This window comes from Miniopterus schreibersii, assembly GCF_964146895.1.
Source record: "Miniopterus schreibersii genome assembly, chromosome: 5".
NCBI classification, from domain to species: domain Eukaryota; kingdom Metazoa; phylum Chordata; class Mammalia; order Chiroptera; family Miniopteridae; genus Miniopterus; species Miniopterus schreibersii.
The window spans coordinates 4,887,996-4,900,165 of NC_138106.1; the positions used below are offsets into that span (position 1 = coordinate 4,887,996).

General features: G+C 54.1%; 1 protein-coding gene across 1 annotated transcript in view; it reads right to left on the minus strand.

Annotated features, from left to right (window-relative positions):
• Window positions 1-12,170, minus strand: part of UMODL1 (uromodulin like 1) — a gene marked incomplete at both ends in the record, with an annotated part of 46,227 nt that overhangs the window by 20,087 nt on the left and 13,970 nt on the right. The window contains 3 exons of the mRNA XM_081138828.1: window positions 3,608-3,827; window positions 4,845-4,957; window positions 5,622-5,876. Coding sequence (XP_080994954.1) covers window positions 3,608-3,827; window positions 4,845-4,957; window positions 5,622-5,876 — 588 coding nt within the window. The remainder of the gene's footprint in view (window positions 1-3,607; window positions 3,828-4,844; window positions 4,958-5,621; window positions 5,877-12,170) is intronic.

Genomic DNA, 12,170 nt, shown 5'->3' on the forward strand with positions numbered 1-12,170 from the left:
CACAGCTTGATTAGGCCTTGTACTCAAGCCCAAGGCCAGGCAATTCTCTGGTTCAGAGGGAGGAGGCAGGTCTGTGAGCAGTAGGAGTTGCCAGGTGGCCTCTGCACCTCCTGGACTGGCCAGAGGAGGACATGAGGACATGGGCAGGAGCCCCATGTAGGAAGCTGTGCTCTGCTCCTGCTGGCCCTGAGGCTGGGACCAGGCTGTGGCCCACCTCCCCCAAGACGGAGGCAGCCTCGGCCAAGCTTCAACTCCTGGCGCAGGTGCCCCCCACCCAGGAATGTGTCTGGGTCCCGGAAGGGGCAGCTCCCCGAGAGCCCCACGCTGGGGCCCAGGGCCCTTCGGAAGTGGAGCGTGGCCCAGAGCCCTCCTCTCACCTGGGGCCGGCTGGGATTCACACGGAGGGGAAAGGCCGCACAGAGAACCTGGCTCTGACAGCACCGCACCCAGAGCTGGACAAAGGGCAGCACATAAAGAAAGCAAGCCCAGGCCAGCCGACCGCATGGAGGGTGACAATCCCAAGGCCAGGCTCCCTCTGCTCACGGCCCCCACTACTGCCTGCGGAGGGGACAGAAAGGGCTGCTCTGGCTGCGATGCTGAGCGTGAGGCTGACGGGAAGCTTTGGGAGCATGGCTAGGCCCGTCCTGAAGCCCACAGGCGACAGTAGATGCCCAACTGGCACTGTGGTGACCACAGGGGTGCCTGAAAACCCCACGAACCCCTCCCACAGGACAATGCTGTCGTTAGAGCCTCATCTGTCTGCTGTCTGCACAGAACGTTGACGCACAGGGGCCACGTTGCGGCCCAGCTGATCATCGCCACCCGAGAGCAAATAAGCAGCGTGGTCCCTCCTGAGAGCAGATCTTAAGGGACAGGGGCAGCAAGGCCAGGAAAAAGGGGGTGATGGGAAGCAGCAGGGAGGAGCCCTTTGAGGGGGGAGGACCAATGGGGGCCCTGGGGATGCTGGAGGACCTTCCTGGCCTGAGAACTCACCCGAGATGGGTACGTTGATCCTAGAAAAGAGTTACCCTGAAATGTGGCCATCATCCATGTGCCAGGCCCTGTGGTAACCCCACACCTGCACTGTCCCTTCAATTACTCAACCGTCTGAAAAGGTGGGATGTGTTACAATCGCCCCATTTCCCAGGTGAGCACACTGAGGCCCAGGGAGGTGAAGTCACTGTGCAGTACGTGTACGTGTCAGAGCTGGGATCACAACCTTCCCGTGTCCTGCCATAGCCATGAGCCACCTGCCACGTCATGCCTGCTCCTCTGGGCAAAGTGAGCAGGCCCAGCCAGCTGCCCCTGAGGGTGTGGCTCGTCGGACCAAGGCCTGCTCAGCAACTGGGCCTCCCAGCACGGGGCGCACCCTCCTGGAGGAAGACCAGGACACGTGGCCACCCAGTAACCCCAGGGAAATGAGGTCAGGGCAGCGTGACCTCCTCCCCGTTGGGTCGTGCTGACTCACGGGCAGCGAGTGCTCCCAAATGACCCACGAATGCTCTGCCGATGCCAATATGTCAGTTCTGTGGGAGCCGCAGAGGAAAGGAGCTCCTTTTGTGTCAGTTTTCTGCAGAATGGCAGTAAATGTACTTGTCCCCCTGCTCCTGGGCTGGGGGGCTGGGGGTTCTTGGGAGGGTAGGACGCCTTCCCCACGAGGCTCAGGCCTGTGCTGCCTCCCCCGTGGGAGCTGTGGCCCAGGGACTGTCCTGCGGGCTCGGGTGTCAGAAGCCAGTAACTGGGTCAGAAAATGCTGTACAGGCAGGACACCTCCCCCGCCAATAAATAGCCGGAGGCCTCCTGGCCCAGGGCCCAGGGCAATTGCCTGCACAGGGGGCCTTCCCCAGCGGAACACTGCAGGGCGAGAGCCTTCTCCAGGCTCTTCACTTCTGAGGGGCCTCTGGACCTTTGTGGGGATGCTTCCAAACGATCTGCTAAGAACCCTAGGATGTTAGCACTGCAAGGTGCCTCTTCTCCCTCTGCATGAGTTTCCTGAGGCTGCAAACTACCACAAGCTTTTAACTGGCTTAAAACATCAAAATTCATCTCACAGTTCTAGAGGCCCAAGTCCAAACTCCAGGGGTCAGCAGGGCTAGGTTCCCTCTGAGGGCTCCAGGGAGAGAGGGTCCTCCCCTCTTCCTCCAGCTTCTGGGGCTCGGGGTTACTTGGTTTGTGACCATGCCACGCAATTTTAACTTGGTCTCCTCCCTGTATCCCTGTGTTCTCTTCTGTCTCGTCTAAGGACATTTGTCCCTGGGTTTAAGGCCCACCCTGGTCCAGGATGACCTCAGATCCTACCTTAATTGCATCTGCAAAGACCCTTCCTCCAGATGAGGTCCATTCTGAAGCTCTGTGTGGGCATATCTTTTGAAGGCCACCCTTCAACACGCTGTACCATTTGACAAAGATCTGGAATAACCCTAAGCCCTGGGACACAAGGACATTCTGGGGAGTGGTGCAGAGGGGCTGCTGGGTCACCTGCCCGTGGCTCCTATTCGGTCTCAGGTGGGTCCTGGAGGCACCGGCCAAGGACCCACCCACAGCACACCCAGTGCCTGCAGGGTGCAGAGAGCCACTGCCACCTCCACCCCTAGGCGCTGAGTGACAGAGCAGTCCCCAGGCTAAGCAGGCAGGTGTGACACTCCCTTGGCTTTCCCTGCATTCTTGGGTGGGGGAGGTTGGGAGCCACCCAGCACAGGACAGAGCTCACAGGAGATGACAGAGCTCACTGTTGAACCCAGCTCCGCTGGGCGTCAGGGAGACGCCCTTTCCACAGACAGAGAGAGAGTTCGAGAGAGATGAGGGGAGGCAGGGAAAGGCCGCGGTGCCCCCACTGCGCAAGGGAACCTCGTGAGTGTCTGAAAGACAAAACCTTCCTGCCCCCCAGCACGCGCTCTCTCAATGTCCCTCTCTCTGTTTCTCTCTCTCACGCCCCCATCCCCTCTTCCCCCTTCTCTCTCTGTCTCTTGGTGTCTCTGTCTCTACCTGACTCAGTCTCTTACCTCCCTCTGTCCCCCTCATCTCCCTGTCTCTCTGCCTCTCTGTCTCTATCTCTGCCGTCTCACCTTCCCCACACCCCTCATCTCTCTCGCGCTCTCTCTCTCTCTCTCTCCCTCCTGCTCTGTCTCTTTCGACTCTCGTCCCTGATCTGTGACTTCCAGCCTCAAGGCAACACCGAGTGAAATTACACAACGTTTGGCTTAAACAGCCCCGAGTGTGAGCTGTTAGGAGTCGCACAGCGGCCAGGGGCCAGGGGGGCTTGGGCCCCCGACACCCACAGTCAGCTCCTGTCCTCTCCCCGGGGGCCCTGCAGCGGTTCCGCCCGAGCTCTGGGCCCGATGCAGCCAAGAGACACCCTCCTTCCGAGGGGACAAGCGCCTGGGCTCCGTGGCCACTGCTCCCTCTGGGACAGTGGGTGCGGGAGGCAGGTGGGCTCACTGTTTGGGGGCTGCGGCCCTAAGCCCCGCTTTCCGTGGAGTAAAACAGAATCAAGATTCGAATTTCTTTTACCTCATCTACCTTTTGGAATAAAGTCCGTGTTGACCTAAATGCTGTAGCGTGGATGTTAGAGGACATCTTGGCGACAGGCTCGGGGTGTGGGGCCTACCTTGCACTAGCGTCCCCCTCTGGTCAATCTGGAACGCCGTGCTTGCCCACAGCCTCGGGAGCATGGGGGCCAGCGTGGAGATGCCCACTGGGAACTCGGGGTCCTGCACCGTCACCCTGAGCTTCACGACCACGCTGCCGGCCTGGAGAGACACGATCTGCAGCCTCAGCTTCCCCCTTTTGTGCAAGTCAGACACCAGGGGCGGGAAGGCGCTTCCGACCTGGCCAGGGAGGCAACAGCAGCCGTTAGAGCCGATTTTCCATCCGCACACGCAGGAATACCACCGAATCCTCTAAGAAAGTTTAAAAATCAGTTTGACCTGCAGATTAATGTGGAGAGCCAACCCTCCTTTGGTCTCTTCACATTTCTACATTTTGCAGTAGAGGCACTAAATGCCCCTTTGTTCCAGGATATCTTTCCAAAATGTTTGTATGATCAACAGCCTAGGGGGAGAGAGATCATGGCCCCCTCCAGAGCAAAGGGCAAATTGGTTCATGTCTAATATAATAAAGGTAATGGCTCGTTATGGAGTAGGTTTAGGCAGGTTTGCTCGCAGACCCTTACAAAGGGTTCAGGTTCCCGAAGCTTGGGGATCTTCTGCTGCGATGCAGACCTACTGCGCGTGCGTCACCCACCTGGGCCCCTGAGCCATCCCTGTGGGACTTGGGGGCCAGAAGGGGAACTGGCGCCAATAGGATGCTCACGCTGCCTGCTGTGCCAGAATAAAGTCCTTTGTCTCTGACCCAAGCATCTCCTGTCTTCTGCTGGCATCCAGGCAACAGGAATAGGCTGACTTATTAGTTTGCAAGAAGGGTAAAATTTTAAAGACCTTTCATGGTTCTTGACAGCTTATCAAGTACTTTTTTCTCCAGTTCATCATCTGAGGATGGATAGTATTTGCCGCCGGCCTGCTTCTCCCAGGCTGCGTGCTGGTGTCCCCCTTTAGCCAGGGAGGAGTGGATGCCTGATCACCCCAAGTGCTTCCTCGATGAAGCTGCTCCAAAGTGGGAAGACAGGTCCCTCAGATCCCCCGAATGGAAGTTCAACAGAAAACCCAGCTGTAGGATCAAGTGGTGTAGACCATTTGAATCAAAGGCATGTATTTCAAGGATGGTTTGGCCCCAAATCAAGATTAGGTCTCCCATAAATGGAGAGGGTGAAGCATTTGAGTGATGGCTTGTGTGGGCTCCTCGCTAGGACATCGAGGGGGGCTCACCGTGCCTGCCCTTGGCTTTACCTCATGAAGCAGCTGCGAGGAAAAGTCCCGGTACTCAGGGCTGCTGCGGTCCAGCAGCGTCTCAGTCACCGTGCGGTTCAGGATCCTCACTGTGACGCCAAACACACGGGCCTCTGAGACAGACAATCACGATGTTAGCTGAACCCCAGCAATCCAACATCACATGGTTTTCTGTCAATGTTTTTCACAGAGCTTATTCTTGGAGGGGAAATTTAAAAAAAAATAGAGCAAGGCCTGTACTTCCCGGTACCACCATGACCAGGTAAAGAGGAGTTGGAACCATGGGTCAGGGAAAGTCAGCCACCTGACCGAGTCACATGGCCATGCCAGCTGCCCTCCAGATGCCAGAATTCCTAGTTCAGTCCCACACTGTGTTTGTCTGGGGAAAAGTTCTTCCGAGGCACAGATACAGCGGGCAGGGCGTTCCCTTGTCAAGTGCATCTCGTGGGAAATGAGGGACACTTCGTGAAGATTTCACAGGGTGCTCAGGTCCTGGTTTGGGGAAGTTATACACACTGAGTCACGTGGGGTTAAGACCAGTAAGGTCTTTCAGTGCCTACAGGATGCAGTGAGGGGAGCGAGGGAGCCCATTACGGCCACCACGACACTGCTCAGAGGTCATGGAGCGCCTTTGGCCCCATTAGGATGGTGGGGACAGTTCCAAGCCTGCCCCTGACTGTTTATAAAAAGAGCAACAGCTTGACTCTCTGGGGCCAACAAAACCGGATGGAAAGACCAGTTCACAGGTAACACACAGCATTCAGGTGAGTGCCTTACCGGTTCTGACGGTCAGCATGGCAATGACATTGGTCCCACACGCCGGGTAGCTGGTCTTCACCCGATACAGCACTCCGGCCTCCAGCCCAGTCATCTCCAGGGTCGTCCCCTGGGTCCTGGCACTCCTGAGCAGCTCCTGCCCCCTGTAAACCTGCACATGGAAGGTGCGGTTCTGGGTGGAATTTAAACTCCAGGACACCTGAAAGCTGCTGCTGGTGACATTGAGGATCATGTAGTCTGTGATGGGAGGACCATCTATGAATGCACAGAAAAAGAAGATTCAGAGAACATCAGAGAGAGGCAATGAAAACAAAATCAGCAAGCGGGACTCCTCAAACCAAAACGCTCTGCACAGCAAAGGAGACATCACCGAGACATAAAAGCGACCTAGGGGATGGGAGAAGATATCTGTAAATCATGCATCTGATAAGGGTTAGTATCCAAAATATGTATGGAACTCATACACCTCAACAGCAAAAAACAAATAAGCCCATTGCAAAATGGGCAGAAAATCTGAATAGACATTTTCCCAAAGAAGATGTACAGATGGCCAACAGGCACATGAAAAGATGCTTTGCATCACTAATCATCAGAGAAATGCAAATGAAAACCACAGCGAGATACCACCTCGAACCTGTCAGAATGTCTCTCATTGAAAAGATAAGAGATAATGCTGGCGAAGGTGTGGGGAAAAAAGTAACCCTTGTGCACTGTTGGTGCAGCCACTATGGAAAACAGTATAGAGGTTCCTCAAAGAATTAAAACTATAGAGCTGCCATATGATCCAGCAATCCCACTTCCAGATGTTTATCCAAAGGAAATAAAATCACCACCTCAAAGTGATTTCTGCACCTCAGTGCTCACTGCAGCATTACTCACAGTAGCCAAGCCATGGAAACAACCTGAGTTGTTTTGCAGCTGTGGTCATTACGGTGTGTCATGGGCTGGATTGTATCCCCCAATATTCATAGGTTGAAGTCTTAACTCCCAGCACATCAGGATGTGACAGTATTTGGAGGTGGAGTCTTTAAAGAAGTAACTAAGTTAAAGTTAGGAAATTAGGGTGGGTCCTACTCCAATCTGACTGTGCCCTTTTAGGAAGGGGACCCAGATTCAAGAATCAGGCCGAGGCTTCTTGTTTTCATATGAAAATCCATGTTTTGGAGAGCAATACTCTAACATAACACTCTAGTATAGAATGCTCTAATATAACAACTAATATATATTTTAATACTCATATATAATGAAATCTCTGTTTTGGAAGAAAAATTCTGGTATACAACAGGCACCTGGGTAATGTGAATTATGTAAAAAGTAGGTTGGCCCTCAGTCTAGGCACAACAATTTTTATTTTATTTTATTAAAATATATCTTTATTAATTTCAGAGTGAGGAAGGGAGAGGGAGAGAGAGAGATAGAAACATCAATGATGAGAGAGTCATTGATCGGCTGCCTCCTGCATGCCCTCGACTGGGGACCGAGCCCGAACCCGGGGCATGTGCCCTGACCGGGAACTGAACCGTGACTGCCTGGATCATAGGTCGATGCTCAACCGCTGAGCCACGCCCAGCCGGGCGAGGCACAACAATTTTTACATCAGAATCTGAGTTCTATAAAAGCAAGCCAAGAAGATATTTTTTAAAAATATTTTGCAAAACCATAGTAAAAAAAAAAAAATTAAAAAGTACTTGAAGCTTCCCAAAGCCCTTCCTATAAGAGTTCATAAAACATGTTTTCTAGTATCATTAAAAAAATTCTATCTTTCCAGACAAATGTGTATGCTTCCTTTCAGTGAAAAAAATAAAAACCAGTATAACTCAACCCATTTCTCTTTTTGCCTTGGCTGCCAAGAGGCTCCGAATCAAGTTCAGTGCCTCATCTAGTCCTGTGACTCAGCCCTGCTGTGTCTTCCTCCAGCTGAGCACTGAGCCTTTTATAAATGGGGGTGCCCTGTGTATGCAAGCTTCCCTACCATGAGCCCCTGTGGGTCCCCCAAAAAGCAGGCAGAGATAAACTACAGTGATCCCGGCCCTCCCTCCCCGCCATACTCAGGTAGGGTGGGGACCTCCATGGAAATCCTCGCTGTTCCCCGGCCGCTCTCCCAGGATGGAGAGGCAGAGTGTATTGGAAGGCACGTCTGTCCTCCGGCTTCGGCCCTCCAGAACTGTGAGAGAATACGTTACTGCTGTTCTACCCTTTTTTTAAAAAAATAACTTTGATCTCTTTATTTTTCTTTCCCTTTTCCCCCTTTCTCCTGCTGTTCTGCACCACCAGGTGTGTGTTGCTTTGTTGCAGCAGCCGCGGGAAACGGATCCGCCTCCCGGTCTCCTTCAGTTTTCAAGGCAGCTGCTGGCTGGGCAGCAACTCGGAACGTCCGTGTCGCTGCCAAACCAGCCAGCTTCGGACACACCGAGGCTAATCCCTCTGTGCAGGGCAGAGCTTGAGCCACGCTAAGCTGGAAACAGTCCTGCCCCTGGTGCTGCAACCTGGGCTTCACTCCTTCCTTAGCCACGAGGCCCTATCCTCGCGGCCCTTTAGCTTTTTGACGGCCCTCTTATAACGCGGGTCTAGGAAATAACACCCATTCGTGACTCTGTGTGACCCGAGGACACTGCAGCCATGTGGCCCTCCCCGACCTTCGTTTGGGAACCTGACCGTTATCTTTGGATTCCCTGTGTCCCTGGGTCTGGGCCTAGTTTCTTCTGGGGAGCCCTCATCTGTCTCTGGTGAAGCAGGAAGGGGCCTGCAGGGGGCGCTGTCTTTCCCAGGATACCCCGTATCAGGCTGCCCCTGTCTTCTTGGGGGACTGTCACCCTGACCTATTACCCTTGTAAAGGTAGAAATGCTGAGGATTCGAGCCAAGAGTCTGAAATTCAGTTAGGGATTTGGAGTCCTGGCTCAGTGAACTTCTGGGCAGCCCTGGCCCTGCCACACACAAGTTCAGGAGATGTTTCTTTATGGTGCTGATAGCTTTTTGGTTTGGGCTGAGAAGGGGACCGTGTCAGGGGGAGTCAGGAGGACCTTTGAACACAGTCCCACGCTGTCCTGAAGGCAGGGATGTGTTCCTGGAACATTCCATGCCAACCAGGCAATATTTCTGACCGTTTCTGTTTTGTGCAACGATCCAGCTGCCCCGTGTCATTAATCGAATGACTAATTTCATGAGAAAAGCATGTGAGATTTGTGCTGTATTTTCCACGGGTTTGTACCTCTAACCCATTCCAGCAGACTGCTCATTTATATTAGCTTCTAAATTTAAAACATGTGCTGCTTCCCTGAGCCATATGCGAGCGGAATTCGCTCCAAGTGTCTGAGCTGGCGACGTCGGATTCGCTCTTTCTGCCCCCAGGGGAGTGAAGTCAGGCGGGGTAGCTTTCCCTGTCTGTTTACCTGCGCAACGAATGGCCCTTTATCTGGAAGGAACCTCGAGACTCAGCATCCAGGCAGCGTGGCAAAGTTTGGCAGACAACATCCCTAACTATAAATAGAGTCTGATATTTTGTTCAGATTACTGACCAGAGTATTTTCAATAACTCTGGTCTCAATGACCAGCAGGATTCTCCCCCCAGAGGCCACAGTGCTGATCTCAGGATGGGCCTCGGGGAGTCTGTGTGAAGCTCTGCGGGCCCAGGTGTGCGTGGAGGCACACACAGTTCTAATTAGACCCGCAAAGCCATGAGCTGCGTAGTGGAGGAGAGTCTTGATGCCAGAGATGGGCTGGTAGGTGCACCACGCAAATATCCAGAGACCCTAGGAAGAGCCACCACTCAGATCTCGCTCTTCATTCATTGATATAAAATACGTGTAGAGTGTCTACTATTTGCCAAGTACAGGGACTCATCGGCAGTGACCAGGAGGCCTGCCCTGTGGAGCTTCATCCTGGAGGAAGTAGAACATTCCAGTGGGTGAAGACTGATCCTGGACCCCCTCCGGGTCCTCAAGAGGTGCTGGGAACCAGCCCCTCCCAGTGTCGTCCCCCAGCCTGCACCCTCGCCCCCCAGCAGAGCGGGAAGGGTCAGGAAGGACACTGCACTCAGCCCGTTGAGTTCTGGATGCCAAAGGCTCTAGGACTCCGGTCAGCTCCTGATCCGTGCAGAGGGTCAGGGGCATGGCCGCTGGGTGGCACAGCGCTGTGAAAAGGGGCAGCCTCTGGGGGATGCGCTGTGGGGCAGTTGCCTGGGGAGGGTCGTTCTAAGGATTAAATAAGGTGATACTGTAAAGTGCTCAGTACAGAGCCCGGCTGACTGCAGCGTGAGCAGCTGTTATTCTGAACAAAGGGAGGGTCCTCACTGTCGCGTTCCTTGACATGCAAATTAAATTAAGCAGTTTGAACGGATGATAACAACATTCTCCTGAACGACTTCACGATGTTAATGGAAGTTCTTGTCTCTATAGCAGAATGCTGGACGCCACCTTAATGCCCCCCGTGAGGCAAATAGCTGAGACGCTGCATCACTGCTGTACAACATCGCTGTTACTCAGCCGAGAGAGTGGGAATGGCGAGGACCAGGTTGCCTCTTGGAAGCCCGAGTGACATAATGGTGAGTGAAGAAAGCAGAATATAAAACTGCGTGCAAAGCAGGATTTAAATAGGGCAGGAAACCTGGACGCGAGCCGGGAAAAAGAGAACAGCGTGCTGGCGTGCGGAGGCGGGGGGACTTACCTTTCGCTGTTGTTAGAATGGTGCTGAAGGAATAAATCAGACTCGGCGATAACAGGAGAAAGGTTTAGTGGCCAAGGGAATGAGCGGTGTCTGCTCGAGGCTGACGTCTGGGAGGGGCACCGAGTCCGCGCGAGCCCCATCCTTCCGCCGCCTCCCCCGCCAGCCCCCCGCCTGTGGCTTGCGCCCAGTTGTGCTCGGGAGGCCTGGTGCTTGTCTAGCAGACACGCTCCCCGCCACGCCACCGTCTCACCACCAGCCACCTGCCTCCAGGACCCCGTCTGAACTTTACCTCCCTCACTTGGATTGGGATAAGCTGCTCCACGTAATAGGAAACCCCATTTAATAGGGTTTGACCCCCGTCAGATGGATGCCTTGTATAGGAAATGTCGATGGGCCTGGGCCCCTTCACTGTCTTTGCTCCGCCAACGCTAGTGTCTGCGCTTTATCCTCAGGTCACCACATGGCTCAGATGGCCAATGGGACCCCAGCCATCACAGTCTTGTGCCCGGCCTGGTCTCAGCGGGGCCCCTAACCATTAAACAGTCTTCCTGACTCTCACGGAAACTTCTGCTATGTCTCATTGGTGAAGACGAGTCACATGGCCATCCTACCTGAGGAAGGTAGAGAAACCTAGTCTCCTCAACTAACACATCTCCACGTAAAACTCAATCTAAGTTCCATCACTAAGGGAGGAAAGAGTGAATTTGGGGTCTGCCATGACCCCTCTAGTCTATTCTCTACCCAGCACAGTAGGCATAGTACCTGGCACATACTAGGCACTCATTAAAATGTGTCCTATACGTGAAAGAATGAATGCACGCTAACCGGACCCTTCCTGCCACGGCATGCAAGCTGGAAGGTGCCCTCTGAGCGCCTCCTGCGTACCGTCCAGCTGCACCTGCGGCCCTGCTCACCTGCAGACAGCCCTGCAGGCTGTGGGCACCAAGCTTCTCCTGACCACAAGCTGGCCTCTGGAGCAGCTGCAGGTGACGGTCATCCCCAACTGGGGAAGCCCCTGGGGGAGGGAAGAAGTCCAAGAGCAGATTCCCAGAAGGGAGAAGGCTCGACTGGGTCCCAGAGCTGCAAGAACTATCAGCACGCAAGCCTGCTTTGGCATCGCCCATCTTCCAAAAAGACCCTCCCAGGAGTCTGCCGCCTCCTCATTATAAACACTCCTGAGACTGCCCTTCCTCCTGTTCTTCCCTCTTCACTCCATTTCTTTGCAAGCCCCTCCCCTTGTACTGGCTTCTAAATAGTGGGGTTCCTCAGCCCCAGGCCCCAAGCCCCCTTCCCGTCCCCCAACCATGTCCAGAGTGAAATGCCACCTGGATGCTGATGAGCCCAGATTTCCATATGCGGCTAAGCCCCCCTCTGAACTCCAGCACCCAATATCCACTCAGTCAGCACCCTGGCCTCTCCACTCCATTCCAACCCCTTCTCAATTTAAACTATTATTGTCAAAAATAATAATCATAACCCTAGTCTTCCCCCAACTCACTCAGGAACCACCGCCTATTCCATTGGCCGGCCAAGACATCTGCAGCTGCCTCACTTCCCTCTTTCTCTTTCGCGACTAATTAATCAGTAGTCCCAGGGATGGTCCGGGATGTCCCTGGTCCCAGTGCAAGTATCACTCAGACCCTTCACTCTCAAAGGTGTCTCAACTGAAACAACCAATTACACAGGCATCCTCCCCACGCACAGCAGGCCTGGCACGCGTCTGGCATGCTCTCCACTGAGCTGCCCGAGAGCAGAGACGATGCCCCATCCATACGTGTTTCTGTTGCCAGCGTCCCCCGCAGCGAGCGGCACATAAGCAAACATTGGTCCGATCGAAGAATGACAGTGAGAATAGCCTGGCATGAGGTCAGGAACAAGCTAGAGAA